The sequence below is a fragment of the Quercus suber genome, unplaced genomic scaffold (assembly GCF_002906115.3).
Source record: "Quercus suber isolate HL8 unplaced genomic scaffold, Cork oak 2.0 scaffold_116, whole genome shotgun sequence".
NCBI classification, from domain to species: Eukaryota; Viridiplantae; Streptophyta; class Magnoliopsida; order Fagales; family Fagaceae; genus Quercus; species Quercus suber.
The window spans coordinates 628045-649090 of record NW_027069581.1 but is presented as its reverse complement, the minus strand read 5'-3'; the positions used below and the strand labels follow the sequence as shown (position 1 = coordinate 649090).

General features: G+C 36.6%; 2 protein-coding genes across 5 annotated transcripts; both read left to right on the top strand.

Moving 5' to 3' along the window:
* The first annotated feature begins 6264 nt into the window (after positions 1-6264).
* LOC112029328 (uncharacterized) lies at positions 6265-12690 on the top strand. Of its 2 annotated transcripts, XM_065775634.1 has the most exons (12): positions 6265-6697; positions 7114-7595; positions 7978-8067; positions 8176-8415; positions 9296-9517; positions 10206-10512; positions 10612-10916; positions 11001-11122; positions 11574-11680; positions 11785-11873; positions 11963-12053; positions 12141-12690. In XM_065775634.1, exons 2-11 carry the CDS (start codon positions 7206-7208, stop codon positions 12050-12052), a joined length of 1962 nt encoding a protein of 653 aa, XP_065631706.1. In that variant the 5' UTR covers positions 6265-6697; positions 7114-7205; the 3' UTR covers position 12053; positions 12141-12690. The 2 variants fall into 2 exon arrangements, with proteins under 2 accessions (XP_065631706.1, XP_023917782.2); XM_024062014.2 differs by having other exon boundaries at positions 6266-6697; positions 11963-12690.
* A 5000-nt stretch (positions 12691-17690) lies between these two features.
* Positions 17691-20893, top strand: LOC112029288 (2-carboxy-1,4-naphthoquinone phytyltransferase, chloroplastic). Of its 3 annotated transcripts, none has more exons than XM_065775635.1 (8): positions 17691-17791; positions 17898-18036; positions 18376-18482; positions 18572-18671; positions 18756-18794; positions 19773-19883; positions 20039-20104; positions 20413-20893. In XM_065775635.1, exons 2-8 carry the CDS (start codon positions 17947-17949, stop codon positions 20545-20547), a joined length of 648 nt encoding a protein of 215 aa, XP_065631707.1. In that variant the 5' UTR covers positions 17691-17791; positions 17898-17946; the 3' UTR covers positions 20548-20893. The 3 variants fall into 3 exon arrangements, with proteins under 3 accessions (XP_065631707.1, XP_065631709.1, XP_065631708.1); XM_065775637.1 differs by having other exon boundaries at positions 17698-17791; positions 17969-18036; XM_065775636.1 differs by having other exon boundaries at positions 17698-17791; positions 17906-18036.
* Positions 20894-21046: the final 153 nt, after the last annotated feature.

Genomic DNA, 21046 nt, shown 5'->3' with positions numbered 1-21046 from the left:
GTACCATGCTTGTGTGCTTAGATCTATGTTGGTTACTATGCCATGTGCTTCTATAGCTCTTTTGACCCTTGATGTCTCTCTTTCTTGTGTTTTGGCTCTTATTGGTGGGGTGTAGATCTAGATCCTATGGTCTAGACCTATATCTGCACACCTTGACCTATATCAAAGGGTTTAGATCATTTCTTTTAAGCATGTCTATATTTGCTTGTTTGCTTCTATGATTTATCTCCATGTTAGCCTCTCTAGATCTAGGCTTTGCCATGCTTTGTGCCCTTCGTGGGCTTGTGCTTGTCGGTCCTTAGGGCCATTTGCTTTGTATGGTTACATCCGTCCTTCCTAGGGCTTGTTTGGATGTAACCACTTGCGAGATACACCTTCAAGGTGTTGGTGTGCATGACACACACCTTTCTCCACTATTTGCGATTTTGATATGCTTGTTTGGCTTGCTTTGTGCCACTCGTTTGGATTTCTTTACTTTTATGCATCTGTGCACGCTTACCTATATGTTTATGCATGAGTCTGTGTGTTGTCTGTACACCAAGCCAATGGAACTACGGACACTTGATCCAAACCTACATTTGTCCTCCTAGGACACCCTCTTTTGTTTGATAATATGCTTGTTTGCCTCTCTTTGTGTGCTTCAAATGTTTGTTTGCCGTTTGGCATCTTTTGCTAGTTTTTCTTTTAGCATGCTTTCCTTCTATCTTGTTTCTTTACTTATTTGCGTGCTTGTCTCTTTTGTCTTTGTATGTACACGCATGGCACATGGATGCTTAGAGTAAGGCTGCGACCTTTTAGGCGCAAACAAAGAGGGCAAGGATGCAAGCAAGAAGACGCAAGCCCACAAAGGGCAACGTTTAGTAGATTAAGGGGCCTAGCCCCTACATAGTGGTTTTCTCTTTTCCTTTCTTGAAATCTATTCTCTAGAGCATGTATTAGGGTCCCCCTCCATGTACCCCTTTTATTTTCCCGCTCCTTGCTTGGGCCGCATTCCCTGGGTATGGCAATGTCTATTCTACATTTCCTGTACCTTGCTAAGCCATACCCTTGGAACGTTGGCAATATCTGATTCACTTTCTCGCTCTGTGTGGTTGCATTATGCATGATGTATGTATATCTATATCTGTTTGTATATGGGTGATTGTGCACTTTGTATGATGGACTCTCGTGGCTACGTGATTGACCCTCTCTAGTCATGAGAGCTTTTGACCTTGTAGTGTGGGCATGCCCTCAAAGCGATTGCCATAGATACATATTCTTGCTATATTGAGTGCACGATTATCGCAGTGTGATTGTCTTGATCTATGTCACCAAGTGACATTGGTTCCTTATGTATGCGACATGCATTAACATGCTTGACGCTTTGACGGGCTTCGGTTCATCACAGTACGAGCATGTCGATACGCACTGTATACAAAGACGCAAAACCCTACTGGTGCGCCATAACACACAAAACGTGAAACTCTGTCAGATTTTCGTCATGAAAATGGGGCATCCCCATTGCCATATTCTCACATCGAAAGCTTGGTGAGAATAGTTTGATGTGCTATGACGTATTTGAGGCGAAGCGCTACCGAATTTTATCCAAGAAAATAAGGCGAAATGCTACTGAATTTTGCCGTGGAAATTAGGCAACGATTCCAAACATACTTGGAAAGCATCAACTAAGACCACACCCATTCCAAAACCAAACCTCAAAAGCCAATACGTTTCAAGCCCCGAAAGCTAATGCCAATAGCTTATTTTCGACTGCCAATGTCCAAAAATTAGGGTTTTACCAAAACAAAGGACCATCCTTGGACAGGCGCTATGGGGTGCCTAACACCTTCCCCACACGTAATTAGACTTTCGAACTCAAGAATCAAATTTTTTTGCCCATCCATATTAGATTAGGAAAAATGCATTTTTTCTTAACCTAGGATTAGTAATAAAATCAAATAGAGTCAGGTGACCAATCACACCTTAGAAACCCAATGATTGGTGGCGACTTCACTTACCCTTGGTAATTTCCTTAAAATCGACTTAAATTCCAGTCACACACTTGAGGTACAACACACCTCCATACTATCATACTTTTGCACCGAGACAAAAAGAGGTGTGTGAGCGTTGCCGTGATGGGTGGTCGAGTAGTTGTGAGGTGTCGACAATGATCAAATCTTGACGATTAATTTGCCCCTATACTCTGATTGTACCTGGAGAGGGGCTTCCAAGTAAGCAAGGTTGTCAAAATTGGGATCCTACATAGGATTGTGGGAGGTAGGGGGGGATCGTGGATTATAGGATCGGATCGTAGATCGTAAGATCGTACATATTTTCAGATTTAAAGCAATAAACACATTGATAATGACTTTGTGTGTTGAATAATCACGTAATTGTGATTTTATTCATTAAAAAAAAAAAAAAAACAAACAAACAAACAAAGATTTGCATCATATGATGCAATTTGTGTGTGATATATCGCTATGTCTATACTAAAGAAACGATTATATTTAAGTTTTGACCCAATGTATCTAAAAAGTTTAATAAATGTTTAATTAGCAACCAAATACTAAAATATTTATTAGCACATATGGAAATATTTTCCATGTTCCAAGTTTAAAATCCATAATAAGTTATCAAATGGAAACTGGCTAACTAAAATATAAAATCCAAAAGTAAGATGAATATTAAGGTGAAGTGAACATTTATTTATTTCCATTATAGGGTTCTTATAACTACTGTCCTAATCATCATCATCCAGTTCATCATCTATGTAGACATTATATATTTGTATGCTAGAGCTGCAAAATAGATCAAGATACAACTTCACACATAACTATTCAAGTTATACCACTTAGCAACAATTATAGAGTATGCTCAAAAAAATCAATCAATCAATATACAAATACAAGTATACTAATAAAATTATATATAAGAAAAACATTTTAGTAATATTAGAACACAAATTAGTATTTGATCAAACAAATTTAATAACATTATAGCTTAAAAGGTAGCAAAGCCAATATAAATTCTTTATTTAGAAATGATGAAGCATTCCTTCATTTTGATTACAAGTGAACTAGAAACTAGAAAACATTTGCTTAGGTTAACATAATTATATAAAAAAAATTAAATAAAAAGTCATACCATCACAACATAGAAAAATAAAAACCCTTAAAACTTCATCAAAACCAGAAATTTATCCTATAAAAAAAAAAAAACTGATGTTTTGGTAGGATCGGTAGAATCGGTAGGATCCCATACAATCCTATGATCCTACATATGATCCTACATACGATCCTATCATTTTTATGATCCTAGTGCGATCCTAAACGTTTTGATGAGATGGGATTGTAAAATCATGCAATCCTACGATCCAGATTGTGATTTTGACAACCATGTATGTAAGGCATAGAGACTGATTTTTGCAGAACCTGCCATCTGCTACTGTAATTCAGTTGAAGCATCTTCCTTTACTAACTCATCTTCCAAAGGTACTTCTTGATCACTTCCTTGATTATATTGCTGAAACCCATCAATAAGGAAGATCTTTGGAGCCTTACATTGATGTCCCACACGCCATATATCCTCATAGTAGAATAATAGTCTCTTCTTCTTTTGATCCTCAACCTGCATAGAAGTAAGCTTCTGGACAGGGAGTTTGGTAGTCCTCATGTCATTCTTGATTGGTGGGGGACCTAGAATTGAAGGTTTGGAAACTTCATCCCTTGGTTTGACATTCTTCTTGCAAGCAAAAAGATTTTCTTCTTGTATATTGGTAAGGCCAAAAGCAGAATTTAGATTTTGGGGATTCAACATTCTAATTGGCAATCGAATTTCATCCTTTAATCCACTTAAGAAACAACTGAGTTTGTGTTTCTCAGATAGTTCCTTAATTCGATTAGACAACGCTTCAAATCGTTCTTTGTAAGCATATACAAACCTTACTTGCTTCATTTTCATTAGAGTTTCCATAGGATCATCATAGGCAGAAGATCCAAACCTCACATGCAATGCTCTAACAAAAGCCTCCTGACTAATAAATTGGCCAGCCTTCTCTGCATCTTGAAACCAAATCAAAGCCTCATCTTCCATATTATATGAAGCTAAGAGTATCTTCTAGCTGATTGAGGTATTATACAATTGGAAAAATTGGTTGGCCTTATAAATCCAACCTGATGGATTTTCACCCTTACACCTTGGAAACTCCAATCTCACAGCTTTAGGAATAGCTGCTAGAGTAAAATCTTGAAAATTTGCCATCATTGGAGATGAAGTTCTTGGAGGAGATGTAGCCCTCTGTTGCCAACTATTTACCAGCTTCCGAAATTCCTTGCATAGTTTCGGATAGGGACTGCAACATACTTGTGATTGCATCTAGCTTCTAATGAACTATATGAAATTCTTGGTTGTGTTGCTCTATTGTCAATGACAAAGCATTGATTTTTTCATTAAGAAAAGCAGAAGATTGAGTTTCTGCCATAGTGACAGAATTGGTTCTGATACCAAATTGATAGAAATTGACAAGTTCTTAAGAGAGTTAAGAAAAGAAGAACAAAGTTTCCAGAGATAAGGAAGAATAGAGAGATTAGGAGAGAAGAGAATTAGAAGAGGATATTAAGAAGAATTCTGTATTCATTTCAAAAGTTGACTCTACATTCTTGTTTTCCTCTTTTATAGGTACTAGCTAATTACAATATTTTCCTAATCTTAACTACCAGTAACTAACTTGCCTTAACACAACAACTAACTGCACAACGCAACTAATTGAACGTAACAACTAATGGGACATCAACTAACTTGACAGCTAATCACTGCCTCATCACTGCCTCATCAGCATTACTCTAACCACTAGAACCATATACAGTCTTTACTCTTATCAGTATTATTGGAAAAGTATCATCATTTTCATATAAACATGTGTAAATTCTAGAGTCAAGAAAAAACTAATACCGAAATGAGATAAATATTAAGTGTGAGTTTGGCAGAAAATTATTTTTGCTAATTTATTTTACTATTCAGCTTATTTTTGCTACTATTTATGGGTCCCACTATATTTTTTGATACTATTCATGGGTTCTTTTATACTATTTCAGCTAACTTTTACTTTTATCAACAGTATTTTTAACAAAATGTTTTCAGTTTCAGCAAAATAAGCAGATCCTAAATGGACCCTAAAAAGAGGTTATATATGTATTATGTATAGGAGGGTCGGGTTGGGACTTGGTAGTATTAAAAAACCTCAAACCAACACCAATTCGATTAGTGGCTCTAATAGTTGAACCCGTCTAACCTACTTGAATAGATTGATGCTAATGGCCTGTACTCCTTAAGGCATTTTGCCACTGTTGTAACTGCTCTGGATAGTTAGTTGTTTTATGCATTCTCCTTTTAACCAAAAAAAGAAAAAGAAAATCAAATTCATATCCTTATGGTCAAAGCGAGCCAGATGCTTTGAATAGATTGAGGGGATTAATGCACATTCTTGGCTACAAGACTCTTTGCAATGTTCATAAGCTTAGAAGAATACCAAAACCTAAATGACTTTATTGTGCGCTTGGCACTATATTATATGCTAGTTTTTTACTTATTTTGTGCACGGTTTGTGAGTTTCACACTATATTTTGTCTCATTTTTATTTCAAATAATATAATTTTTAGTTTTTTTGAAAGAGAGCTATAACATTTTCACAATAAATCTTAGGTGGTAAGTTGTTATTGGTTCTAATTTGAACTGACTACTAAAATTACTTTTTACCCACCAATAATAGTCAATAACAACTTGTCATTTTGAATTTTTTGTGAAAATGTTGTAAACATAATATTTTTTTTTTGAAAATAAGCTAACTTTTAGAGAAGTACTACGTTCACAATATATCAATAACAAATCATAAGCGATTGGTAGCTGTTGGTTATAATTTAAACTCATCCCCTCTCCTCGTGTGTGTTAAAAAATACTTAATATTTTCAAAAAAAAAATTTGAACACATCGCCAAAATTACTTTTTTATTTACACAATACCAATAACAGCATGTAACACGGCGACATAATATTTTTATAACCTTTAACTTACCTCTTTTATTTCTTAGCTTTATTTATTTTTTAAAATTTATTTTTAAGCTCAAATGGTGAAGAGAATCCAATGCTTACAGTTACAGGTACTTCCGAAATTAGGCTTCAGATTCACGCAGTCTGGAGTCTAGTCAACCCCAAGTCTTTCAATAAAACATGCACAAAGACAAAGACCCAAGTCCTCTTGGAATTTAATTATAAAACCGCGAAGTATCCCAGCGGTTTCAGTAGCACTAAAAAAAAAATCTACAAAAGTCAAGTCTAACGGACCCCTCACTCCCTGCCCTTTTGTTCCTCTTCCTCAACACTTTCCCAGAAAAAATCAGACAATATACTTTGAGTTCATATCAATCCAACAAAACAAAACAAAGTAAGACTTCTTTTACCCAGTTCTGCTTCATAATTATCAAAGCTGTTTTCTCTTGTTTCCTTAATTTGTGTCACTGTTTTTTTACTTCAAAAACCAAAACCCAAAACCACAAAAAAAAGCATTAAAAAAAAAAAATGCCTCCACGGACACTGAAACGACACCACGGCCACAGCCACAGCCACAGCCACCACCAATATTGTCAAGAAAGAGCCTCTGCCGCCGCGGCGCAACGACCCGGCTTCACGGCAACCCTCTTCTCCTCCTCCTCCTACTCAAGGTACCACTTTCCACTCTGACCCAGTTGATTAATTTTCATTATTTCACTACACAGTCAACTTATTTGTTTTTATTATTGCTTGAGGAGTACTAATTAAGGGTATTCTTTGTCCAAATTTCAATTATATAGATACCCATTTGAGGTTTATTGATTAAAGTTTTAATATTTATAGTCTTAGCAACCTTTTTGTTGAATTTATGTCAAGATTAGTGTTATTTTACATATATTTTATGAATGAATGTATAAACTATAAGGTATACTTCATTTTCTTGGCTTGAGTGGGAATGCATTTATAATTGTAGTTGTTAATATTTGGATTTGTGATCAAATTTTGTAACTTTTGGTATGTATTATATGTATGTGTGTAAAATTTGGTTTGTGACAAAGGGTGGTGTATTATTACCTTGTTGTATCAGAGGACAAGAGATCAGAGAGATTGGAGCTTGAAGATAATGATCGACGGTTTGAAGAAGACGAGAATAGTGGTGGGCGGGAAGGGGTTGTGAGGATGGATGGTGGGGATGAGCAAGATGGGGTAGCTGGAATTCGTGGAGATTACATGATTGAAGAAGAGGTGGAGGAAGAAGAGGAGGTGGAGGAAGAGGTGTTTGAGGACGATGTTGGAGATGAGCTTGTGGAAGAAGTGGACTATGAGGAAGAGCACCATGATATGGTTAACGAGAGGAGGAAGCGTAAGGAATTTGAGGTGTTTGTGGGGGGATTGGATCGAGATGCTACTGAGGAGGATCTTAGAAAGGTTTTTAGTCAGGTTGGTGAGATCACTGAAGTGAGACTTTTGAGGAACCCAGTAACTCAAAAGAACAAGGGCTTTGCTTTCTTGCGGTTTGCGACCATTGAGCAGGCTAGACGAGCTATCCATGAACTTAAGCATCCAGTGGTACCTTTTCTATTTCATTTTTCCTTGTTATTCATTATACTTGAGGTGCTATCAAATATAAATTTTTTGAATGTTTCTAGGAAACTTATCCTGCAATTATTTTTTAAGACTTGTACTATTTGCTAAATTTTCAGTTTTTGAGAATGGCGGTTCTTGGTATAATAGGTCTCATCCATTGGACACCATGAATGACCTATTTATTTATTTTCTTAAAAAAAATCATAGCATTTTATGGAGATACTTAGTACAATAACATTCTTTGTGTTAAGACTATATATTATATTCAATATAATGTGTTTCTTTTTCTTGATAATTAATATATGGGAGCCTTGGTGATTATCAACAAGTTGATCACGTATGACTATGAAATTTCAACTGTCAGGTTAATGGGAAGCAATGTGGGGTGGCTCCAAGTCAAGATAGTGACACTCTTTTTGTTGGTAACATATGCAAGACATGGACAAAGGATGTTGTGAGTAATCTATGTTCTTCTTACCTTTGTGTCTTTGAAGCCGAACTTTTCACTTAGCAATTAGGTTGTGTGAATTGAGTATGTTTGGTTTTTGTCCTTTTATTTCAGTTGAAAGAACAGCTTGCACAATATGGAGTTGATAAATTTGAAGACTTGACACTAGTTGAGGACATGAAAAATGAGGGGTTGAATCGGGGCTTTGCTTTTTTAGATTTCCCATGCAGGGCGGATGCCTTGGAAGCTTGCAAGCGATTGCAAAGGAGGGATGTTGTGTTTGGTATAGATAGAACGGCAAGGGTCGCATTTGCAGACACCTTCATTGAACCTGATGATGCAATTATGTCTCATGTATGTACTTGTTTCTTGTCTTAATCCCTCATTTGTGTAGGTTCTTGTGCACACTTGGAGTTAGTTACAAAATTGGAAGCTGCTTCTCTTAAAACTAAAATTTACATATGTATTTTTATGTGTGTGCGCTCGTTTTTGTTTGAAAATGTTGGATTCATGGCTAGCCACAAATACAGGAAATTGGCATGCATTAGTTAGTTTTTGATTCCATGAACTTCTTTGAGCATTTTTTTTCCTCTTCATGCAAGTTGTTGTATTCTGTTTGTTTTTTGTTACTCCTGTTTAGACCTTGAAAATTATCGCATAAATATAAGTGTGCTTATAGTTTGTGAAACAAGTCAAAGTTGAATGGTTTACTTCATATACAGGAAGAATTGTGGTGTAAGTGTGCTTATAGTTTGTGAAACAAGTCAAAGTTGAATGGTATACTTCATATACAGGAAGAATTGTGGCGTATTCTTTAAATGGAAGAATGCTTTGAATTTGGGGAGATTTTATCTTCCACCTATTTTGGAGGTCATCCAAGTACTTACAATACGTTAGATTTCTTCTATTATGTTTAAGCTAGTTTTTCTTTTCTAACATTAAGGTTTCATACGTATGTGCTGTAAAGCTTTCATTAAGGAATTTGAGGCCTTTCTTGATGTAGTTTAAAAATATTTTTGTACTCAGTCAACTGGCTATAATGCCAGTACAATGCAAGTTGTTCCAAATTTAGGCTAATCCCTTGTTAGTGACAATAGTTTACTCAGATGAACAATGATAACTTTCAACCTGTTGTTGTTATAATTTGAAACTAGAAATGTGATTTCTATACTAATTTGATTTTGTTGAACCTTTAAGCAGTGGCTTTAATAAGTTTCTCTCTCTCCTTTTCCAGGTAAAGACTGTATTCCTGGATGGTTTGCCTCCTGCTTGGGATGAGGATCGTGTCAAAAACATTCTCAAAAAGTTTGGGAAGATTGAAAAGGTGGAACTTGCTCGAAATATGCCAGCTGCTAAAAGGACTGATTTTGGCTTTATAACATTCGATTCGCATGATGCTGCAGTGGCTTGCGTGGATGGTGTTAATAATGCTGAGTTTGGTGATGGAGATAGGAAGGTATGCTGCTGTTTATTGTTTAATCCTATGTATTTTGCACAATCTTTAAGCATCATTGTGGAAAATGTTTTTTTCTTATTCAACATTCATGTTGTAGAAACTTCATAAATGTTTATTTTATTTAATAATGTAAAATGAGAATAATAAACTATCCTCTGATAGAAGGTAGAAAATACCTTTTTAGGGGAAAAATAATGTAGGAGAAATTAACATGATTTGTTTGATGCTTCTATAATACTGCCTTGAATCAAGCTTGTGGAACAAAATCAGAACCTTTACTGAACTTTACCGTAGTTTTGAAGAAAATCAAATATCTAGAAAAAGGTGAACTTTGAAATGTTAGAAGAGTTGGGATCTTAATGTTATTGGTGGGGCACATGCAGTGGATGTGATAACTGGAGGGTGAGCCGAGATAAAGAACTACATAAATAACTTTTATTGCTTAGAAAGAGGTAAAAGATCATGAGGTACACAGTTAAATAGCTGTAACTTTGATTCTTTTACATCTAATCTTATGTTTTTATTTTACTTCTAAATGTTTTAACATTTCCTTAATGTCATTTGTCATGAGTATAACTTGCTGGACAGCCTGGACTTGATGGCTCTATATTTTAGCAAAATGCAGTAGACTCTTTTTAAAACTTATGCAAGTATCATAGGCTCATTAAAATAATTGCAATTTTTTCAGATAAAGATTAGGGCAAGGTTGTCTAGGCCACGGCAGAGAGGTAAGTCTGCTAGACAGGCTCGGGGAGGTTATGTCATTGCACATGGCAGTGATCGTGGTAGCAGGGGTCCTTGGGGCTCTAGCAGCTCTCGCTTTGATCCTCACAAGTCTATAGATCGTGTTGGGAGAAGTATTCAAAGTCGCGGTGCAATTGATGGTGGTCTTAATCGAGCATATGGTCCAAGGGACAGAAATGTTGTATCACATGGAGTTGGGAGTGGACGGCGATTTTCTTCACCAGAGAGATCATATGGTAGAAGGTCCACTGGTATATAATTACTATTTGTGATAATAACAATACTAGCATTTTTTTCCTCTATTTATTTATTTATTTTTTCTTCTCTCCCTGACTCTTCTTTTTGGACAGTTCAAACTTATGGAAGGACCAGCTCAAAAAGGGACTACATTCAAGAAGATGAACTATTTTCTAGGCCATCTGATTTTGGTAAAGTTACTATCGATAGGCACTCTTATAGAGATGCATACCCTTCACGTGGTTCTGGGTACTTGGGAGGTCCTTCAAGGAGTGGTTCTCGTGCTGTTGCTCGTAGGCCTGTCCCTTATGATGATTATGGCTATGACAGATACATGGAACAACCCTCAAACTATCATGACAGTCGTATTAGTGATTACAGTTCTATTCCCACCTCAAAGCGTCCCCATTCTGCCATTGTGAGTGATCTTTTTGAAAATTTTTGTACAGTTGCTGCGGTTTTTCCCCCTTTTACTCTAAGTCTAACCTTGTTACTTTTATAGGAGGAAGATCATCCTCGTTATGCTGAACCTGCAGCTAGGCAATCACGAGCTCGTTTTGACTATGGGGGAAGCAGTTTTGACTTGCCTTATGGTGATAATTCTTATGGAAGCAACTCTACAAGGTTGTTTGTTGCTTGGGAGTTTTACCTTTCTTCTCTTATTATTTTAATTTTGTCATTGTTACTTGCAACAAAAAATTGTCATTGTTGTTATTACTGTATAATTATTATTCCCAATGACTTGAAGAAACTTATGTAAGGTTGTCCCTTTGGAAATGTTAATTAACTTAGTTTGGAAAGCTGAACGCTATACTTATCTCAGTTCCCTTAATAGCCCTTTATGTATTATAATCTAATTTCAAAAACATTGGTTCCAATCATTTAATTTTACTGCCGATAGCAAACATTTTGGAGTTCAACAAAAATAGTGGTAAAATATGGAAGATATGATTCATTTAGTAGTGTGAAAACGTTGATTTATGTCTCCTTAAATGCTGACTTTTTTTTATCGTTATAGTTATTTTGAGACATAGCAATGCTATTTTTATGGCTGATTTTATCGCTATTATGTTAGGCTGGGTCGTGGGTCTCGTCATGGTTATGATGAAGGTGGTCGGAGATCTGAAGGGCATTCTCATGTACCATATGAGACTAAACCATCAACAATGGGTTACAGAAGAGGTACTTGAAAATACTCACACAAACTCATGTGTCTACAAGTATATTATTTATTTTCCCATCAATAGCTATATATTGAATTTTGTTCGTTATTTCACTTCTTGCAGATGAGATTAGTAGGAGGGATGCAGAAAGAGTCTATTCCAGTTATGAAAGGGATTATATATCCAGAGATTATGTGTCTTCTCGATCAGATGTACAGTTTTTGTTTTGTTATTGTATATACTTGTCTTGATATCTTGGTTTAGAAATTTTCTTATATGGGTAACATAATCAAATTTGCAGCTAGGTGAAGATTCATACCCAGCTGATTACTCTACTCGTCGCCTGAATGATGATTACCCAAGTGGTAGGGGTTCAAGTTCATATTACTAAGGTGAGTTTGCTTGTGGTTATTCCAAGACCTTTTGTGAATGTGTATCAAATAGTACATCTTGCATACATAAGCTGGCCTCTCAATTAGGAGTGCTCCTTTGGAGGTTGATATAGTGGATGTCATGAGTTACTGCTTCATCCATTACCAAAATGAGTTTGTTAGCGGAAAGACTTCTCATTAATTGAAGACCTTCCTAGGAGAGTTTGACTTCTCCAATTTGTCATATGTACTCTGGAGTTAATTAAGGAATTGGTATTAAGACTGAAAGCTTTGAGGATGGGGTCTTCAGTGATAAAATATTATGAGGAAATATGAAAACAATGTGTTTGGAACTTCATTAATAATTGAAAAGGACGACTTAATGGACTCATTATGTACAAAATTGAAGCTGATGCTACTGATTCGTCTCTTTGGTGTTACTTCAGTCGGTGGATAAACTTAAAGTGTTATAAAACAGCAAATTCCCTGGATATATATTGTTTATGGTCTTGAATATTCTGTGGATTTCCAGTTATAATCTTCATGGAATGCCTTTATGTGATGGATAACAAATTATGATCATAAGTCAGTATAAAAATTGAAGTGGGATGTGGAACGCATAAAAATAAATTTTGTGGGAGAAATCCCTTTAGGGTTTTCTGTATGTGTTAATCCTCTATACCTACATTCTTGTTATACTTCCATTTACACACACTTGGATTAAGTATGGGATCTATAGGAAGCTGTTTCGCTTCATATATTTGGTGGACTTGGGTCACACAGGGCTTTCTTTAGTAGAGGATTTATTTGACAAGTAAAGAATGTGAATTGTACTAATGAAGCATACGGTTAACAGGTTAAGTTGCTCATGAGTTTGCTTTTGGAGCTGCAGATGCTTGACTTTGGGTAATGATTGTTGTGAAAGAATCATTTCAACATTCAATCTAAAAAACACATTTTTGATATAAGCTAATGAAACTTGGTAACCTTATGATTTCAGTTTTTTTTTTTTTTTTTTTTTTTTTTTTTTTTTTTTTTTTTTTTTTTTTTTTTTTTTTTTTTTTTTTTTTTTTTTTTTTCTGTATTTGGGTGGCTACAGTACATTTATATTGAAATGCAATAATTGATGGAGAATATATATATATATATAGGAGTATGAATCTGAAACCAATCTAAATATAAATATTTTCAAAAACTGGTTTTGCTCTTCTAGCTTTGTGTGAATTGAGTGATCTCTGCATTGTTTTTAGGATATCATCACTCTTCAATCTTCATGACTCATAATTCTGTGGAGATCAAAGATTATGGGTATGGTCATTGGAACTAAAAAGGTTTAAAGAAACAAAATCTAGATAGATGTGACATATGTGACATACCCCAATGTGATGGTGAGTTGTGAATGCCTGAGTGATCCGAAGGTAAAATTCCTCACCATCAAAAGAGTTGTTACTCGGGTTAGATTTTATGATCTTTTAGCAGTATATTACTGCCGAATCTGAAGGGCTAAGAACCCTGGCAGTCATCTGAGTATGTGATGCTGCATATGATAGGATGATCGTGTATGCAGACCAAGAACTGCTGCAGTCACCACTGGTTACATTAGTACAAAAGAATAAAGTGGCTGTTTACTCAGTTTCACCTTCATGGTCTGATCACTTTATATAATTGTATGAGATTTAATTATTTAAAGGGGCTATACACTGGTGACTGAGATCATGGGAAGATTGAATCTATGAATTTATAATTTCCGGGGACTTCTTGTGGATGGCAAATAGCTTAGTAGATTGATTTTTCAGAAAGAATTATAATCTGTACTTTCAGGCATTGCATCCTTAAATAGTTTTCATGGTTAATTTTCCAGATGTTTAGCAGGGTTGATGGTGTGTTTTTTGTTCTTGTTGATGTAAGTCATGGTTAATTTGTCTGAGACTGTGAATGCTCATCCATGCATTGTCTAATAAAGTGAATCCCGTCGGAATAACATCCTGACTCGACAGGAGAATGTTCGGAATTTTATTGTTCAAGGTTTAGTATGTAGTATAAACAATTAATACTGCAATATCAATTAGTGCTACTTGCTCACCTGGCTAATTCCAGGTTATCATGCGGTAAACATTTCACGTTATTTTTTACATTCAAGTGTATCTTGGTCTTGAATCGATGAAGGCAAATAATTGGAAAGGGAATTGACATCATTTGTCACGACATGAGGAAACATACAGAATTGACATCATTTGTCACGACACGAGGAAACATAACTCATATATGTGTTATATTCGAAAAGAACTAGTCAAGTTACAATTACAAATCATAATTTTTTATCTGGTCACAATATATTTAGTAGACAACCATCATGGGGTTTAGTATATGTCCTCACAATACAACTTATAGAATTTAATCCAATTAAATCCATACAATCTGGGATAATAACTGGCTATTGGAATCAATCGGTGTGCATATCTAGTTTGTATGATGAACGTCTATTAATAGTGTTTTAACTTAAACAGCCTTACAAATTGAACTCAAACCTCTTTTGAGATCAATAACTAGGAGAAATAATTAATTCCCACAAATTTCACACAACTAACCATTTGGCCAAGAATATCATCATGATGCACTTCTTTGCTTCCTACCCACGCACCCTTCTCCTTGGTTTAGACTTAAGGGTGGAGAAGGTATGTTATACATCCAATTAATTGAATCATTTCTCTCACATGTGAGGTTCACATGTTGTGAGAGAGATGATGTATGTGTTGGATACATAAGATAATTATCGATGGATAGGAATGGGAGAGCAAACTCTCTTCTATGATATTGTTGAAATCTCTATAAGCGAAGGACCTGCCAATTTTATTCAAATTTGGTTTTATGATTTTGTTGGTGTAAAGCAAAAGTGATGCCAGTGGTTCCAATAAAAGTGATGCTGAACTAATCACGATTTCTCACACCAAGAAGCTGTGAAAAAAATTATGAAATTTGTTGTCTGCAGTGTTGTTAATATAAAGCTCCTTTACCATAGCATTTGATAGCTTAAAGGAAGCTATGTCCGAAAGAAATTAATATTGATCTGAAATTTTTTAATACATCCTCAGCATTTGATGGATTATTTATGCTTTTGTTTTAGGATTCAAGACGGTATAATTTAATGGAACTTAAAACCCGTTCTTTGGTTCGATGATAAGGATTTTTTTTTTTTTTAAAGAGGAAGATTTATATCATTAACACTAGAAAGAGTACAAACAGAGACAATACAACAGGATCTAAACCAAATACAATACATCTTCTTGGACCAACTCAGACACAGCAGGGGGGGTAACCCATTCCACATGCAAGAAGATCCAATCCTACGCGCAAGCTGAGCAAGCTCATGCGCTACAACATTCAAATCTCTACTCAAATGTCTGAAAGTGCATCTTTCAAAACTCTCATGCATCAGAAGAACTCCCTACAGAATGTGTCCCAAATCGCTTCCTGTAGTATTGTCATTAATGGCTTGAATCACAGCAAGGCATCACTCTCCAATATGATATTAGACAGCTGCAATTCCTGGGCAAGTAAAACGCCTTGCTCCACAGCCAAAGCTTCTACCTGATCTGCAGCAAATCTGCCTTGCAGATAATTACTGAGGGCTGCCACAACTTGGCCTTTGCAGTTCCTAATAATCACTCCTATGCTAGAATTCTTCCCCTCATCTGAGGTTGCCCCATCAACGTTGATTTTGAAGACTCCCTGGGGAGGAGTCTCCCATCTAGTTGAAGATTGGCTTGATGGAATGAGGGCCAAAGAATTGGCCTTTCTGAAATCCTCCAAAGTGCAGGTTGCCAACAACCACACCTGAGATGGAGAAAGGGGGAATCATTATGCACTAATTTATTTCTATTAGACCAGATAGCCCATGATAACACAAAAAATAAGTCCAAGACATGTGAGGAATTTGATTGGAGTAGGAGCAGAACCGTGTCTAAGAAGGACCCCATGAGACACAAGGGAGGACGAGATTGATTAGCCCAGTAACTCCAAACAAGGGAGGTAGCTTCACAATGGAGGAAAGCATGACTGATGTCCTCAATTCCCAAGCTACATATAGGACAAGCAGTGCTACTATTAATCCCTCTTATGTTCATATTCTCAAAGGTAGGAAGCCCATTGACACAAGCCTTCCAAGCATAGATTTTTACTTTTGCAGGAAGGTGTAAATACCAAAGTTTCCTCCAAAGCAGTTTGCAAGGGTCCCCAGAGGAACATTCACCCACCTCATTGGATTTAACCAGATAATGAGCAATGTGATAGACACTTTTCACCATAAAATCACCTCTCTTATTCCCAATCCAAATAATCTTGTCCTCCGGTAGGTTGTGACTCAAAGGAATCTTTAAGATGGTCTCTACCTCAAAGGGTAGAAAAGTAGAATGAAGGATATCTATTTTCCAACATTTAGTATCCGTGTCAATGAGGGAAGAGACCATAGGGAATTCAAGATAATGGTTTTGGGGGGAGATGACCTTGTAAGTGGAAGGTGTTGGGAGCCATCTATCCTCCTATATATGTATTTGTTTCCCATTTCCAACTCTCCACCGGGTTCCACGTCTAATAATTTCTAAGCTACTGTGAATGCTTCTCCAGGAGTAAGAAGGAGAAGAACCCAGCTTAGCATTTAGTAAATCACCAGTGGGGAAGTACCTAGCTTTGAGCACACGGGCCACCAGAGAGCTCGGGTTAGTGAGAATTCTCCAAGCTTGCTTAGCTAGCATTGCCTGATTGAAGGCTTGCAAATTTCTGAACCCCAAACCACCTTTTGCCTTTGGAATGCACAATCTATTCTAGCTAACCCAACTGGTCTTTGTTTCTTGCTGCCTTTGGCCCCACCAAAAGTTTTTCATCATTCTTTCCATGTCATTGCATAGACCTATGGGGAGTTGGAAGCAACTCATAGTATAGGCTGGGATTGTTTGTGCCATTGCTTTGCTGAGGATTTCTTCCCCCCCCCCCCCAATTGAAACTTTAAAAGGATTAGCCTAAAAAATAGGGGGGGTTTGGCCTCCTCAAATGTTTAAGTTAATCCAGCGGTGCTCTTAAATTTGTAGGAGTTGCCACCCACCCCTCCCCCTCCCCCCCCCCCCACCCCTCATTAACTTTAAAAAAATTAGGGCAGCCCCCAACTATGTGTGTAGTTCCACCCCTATCCTCTTCAATCTCTTCATCCTTATGAATTATTGATCCAGGGGTATTTTACGATCACACAAGAGCCTTAATGTGCTTATCTCTTTCATTGACTCTGCTCTCGTCCTATAATTCACATCCTCTTCAATTTCTTCATCCTTATGAATTATTGATCCAAACTGTTAGTATCTCTGGCCCATCATGTCTTGCAACTTTTACATCATTTTTTCTGCTTTTACTATAATTGCATTCCATGTACTATGTTTTAGTCCAAATCAGTCCAACACTTCCAAATTCTGAAGCATCTATCCAAATTTCTAACTTGACATTAACTCCATGTCTAGTTTCATCCATTGAAACTATATCAAGAGAGAAAAATACTGCATTAGTTTGTAGAGTCCATCTAATTGGTTTAAGTCAAGATACCAACACAACTCGCTATCTTCATGACTGAAATTTGTTGACTCCTTAGTACTAATTATCTTTGTGATAGGACTATATTAACTACCATCCTTTGGCCTCTTCAGCAATGACGTTTATGATTTCGACACAGGAGCAGATAAAAACAAAAGAGAATCAGTTGTAAACCTCGCTGGAAGGTAAGTGTTATTTGTTTGTGGAAGGTTTTTTTTTTTTTTTTTCTCTCTCTTCTTTTTAATGTACAATAACAATTTCCTAATTATGCTCTATAATGCATTCGGGAAGCCGTACAGTAACTTTACTTGCTGCTTATTCATTTCTTGCTCTTGGCTTCATGGGGCTGACATGGACATCAGTGGAGGCAGGAAATATGCGTTCAATAATATCACTGGCATGTGCGATTATTTGTGGTTATATATATCAGGTATAGACATGCCTATTGCATTTTTCAAAGAAAAAAATAATCCCACATTTTAGTTGCAGGAACTGATAGTTTAAATGTCCCATTCCCCCTCCCATTGGAGCCAATACTCTATAATCCCAAAAAAAAAAAATTCAAGAACTGAGGTTCAAATCAAACTCCTGGCTTTTGAGGTATTTGCTTCACAACTGCGAATGCCTCCCCCACAATACATAGGAAAACCAGAATTTCACATATGTTTCCCAAATGGTTGGGACTGAGTTGTGGCGGTCTTAGGTTCAAATCTTATGAGAAATGAGAAACAAAGTTTTTCACATCCGTTCAATATCGTCTCTTTTGCAGTGCCCTCCATTTCGGCTAAGCTACCAAGGATTGGGAGAGCCCCTGTGCTTTGCAGCATTTGGGCCATTTGCTAGTACTGCTTTTTACCTCTTACAAGGCAGCACAAGGTTATTTGACCTATATAATCACAGGCCATACCTTTAAGAGTTTTTTTTTTTGGCACAGTTATAATAATGATTTCAGGTGGTTTTGACAGTCAGATGAACTATCTTCCCTTAAGTGGTACAATTCTTTCTGCTTCAATCCTTGTTGGCTTCACAACATCCCTAATTCTTTTCTGTAGTCACTTTCATCAGGTATTTTACTTCTATAACAATTTATTCTGCATTTAACCCTCCTTGATTGACTGTGTCAGCTGACATGAATTACCAATGTTTTAGGTGGAAGAAGATAAGGCAGTTGGAAAAATGTCCCCTCTGGTGAATATTCTTCTAGCTAACCTGTTAACCTAGGTTGCACGGACACGCCATTTTTGGCGTCGTGTCGGTGTCCGACACGTATCGGACACCGGAACGGCCACGACGCGCCAGATTCCGGTGTCCGGCGGTGTCCCTTTTTTTTTTTTTTTTTTCGCTTCTCCGACACGGCTCCGACACGGCTCCGACGCGGCTCCGACGCGGCGCCTACGCGGATCCGACGCATCCGACGCGCGAGCAGTGAAAAAAAAAAAAAAAAATCACAGATTCTGCCCTCTCTCTGACCTCTGCCCGCTGCCGCTGCCCTCTGTCCCTCGCCGGAGCTAGATCGGGCCGATCGGAGAAATCCATAGACGTCGACGCGGTGCCGGCGTACCCTGTCCCTTCCGATCGGCGAGCTCCTCCTCTCTCCTTCTTCTTGTTCTTCTGCTTCTTTTTCGTTTTCTTTTTCTTCGCAGAACCAGCTGCCTTCTCTCTTCTTCTGTTCATTTAAATTTTTATAATACTTTTTTATATATTACCTCTTTGTTTTGTGTGTCACCTGCCAACCCACGTGAAAGCCACTTCCAAACTTTCAACTTCAAATTTTATATTATTATTTTGACTATTATTATTAGTATTTCACCGTAGCCTATTTAAACTTTTAGTTTGTATTATAAACATTTTATGTATATTATTGTATTAATTAAAGTGTTAATTTATTTATTTGTAATTTTTACATAATTTAAATTCTAGATATAAACGTATTTTATGTCTAAAAATATTAAAAATATGCCTAAATATAAAATTTAATTAATTATTTAACCGCCGTGTCCCCGCCGTGTCGTGTCCTTATTTTTCAAAATTGCCGTATCCCCGTGTCCGTGTCCGTGTCGTGTCCGTGTCCGTGTCAGTGTCCGTGCAACATAGCTGTTAACGTTTTAGAAATTTTGACAGAGAAACAAATAATGGCATTTTATCTGTATTTCAATTTATATGCAGGTAAGGCTTGGCACCGAAAGAGGTTCGAGTGTAGTGAAGGTTGCTGTCATAGCACTTTACTTCATGTTGTTTGCCTTTGGTCTAATCAAGGCCCTTCCTTTTACTTGTATTGTAAGTCCTTCAAATTGGTAATGTATACAAATTTAACTTCGGCAGATTGGCACTTTATTTCATTTTATTTCCTCTACCTCTTACTTTCTGCCATATTGATTACTCATTTTAACGATATTCTCATCATTGTTTTCCTAAATCATGGTTTTTCCCAGCTTCTCTGTGCTCTGACATTGCCCATGGGAAAACTGGTAGTTAGATATGTTGAAGATAACCACAAGGTCAGCAGTAAACTTCTAAGATGCTTGAGGTTTCAACCTCTTTTTCTGATCTAACCATAATATGGTTTCACAATCATGTCTTGCCATTGGGATAAGAGGAACATAGTGGTTTAATCGAAGATGCAAATTTTCCTTAAAACTACAGTCCACTAGCCTCTCAATCATATATTTTTGGTTGAGCTTTTACTGGGAAGCTTATGGATGGTGACAGATCTGGAAGCAAAGGAGATAAATATTCTATTCTTTGTCCTTTGTCATACTAACTTCAATTGGGCTTTGACTTCAGTTAATAAAATTTTCTCTTACAGGACAAACAGAAGATCTTCATGGCTAAGTACTACTGTGTGAGATTGCATGCTTTATTTGGAGCTGCATTGGCTGCTGGACTAGTGGTGGCTAGAGCAGTCACTAAAAAATATGTTCCAAGGCCTATATTCTATTGAGACATTCCATGCCTTCAATTTCAAAATCATGATAAAGCAAAGATCCTATTGAGGGTTATGAGATATAAAAATTTGTTGTCAAATAACCAGTCTCATGCACGCTGGACAGTTTGCTGGACTAAGCAAATAGTTTTGAAACATTAAATTACCAGAAGAGCAACTTTTAGTACATGTTTCACATCTTAACAAACTGTATGTGAGGTTATAAACCTAAAGATGACATTACCAGAAAAACATGAAATTTAAGGGTATAAATTGGATGCCCGAAAATATAGCATTTGGATGACCAAAAAATAGTGTAAAAGAAACACTAAATTTAAGGGTAGCAATTTAGTCTTTTACTTTATTATCAATTTATTACACACTTGATTTAAGTCAAATTTGACAGAGAGGCGGTTGAGTAAATTTTTTACAGTGACTATGTAGAAAAACAAAAAATATATATATAACACCTTTCAGTTTTCTAATTTGGGCAGTCATTACACCTTTTAGTTTTCTA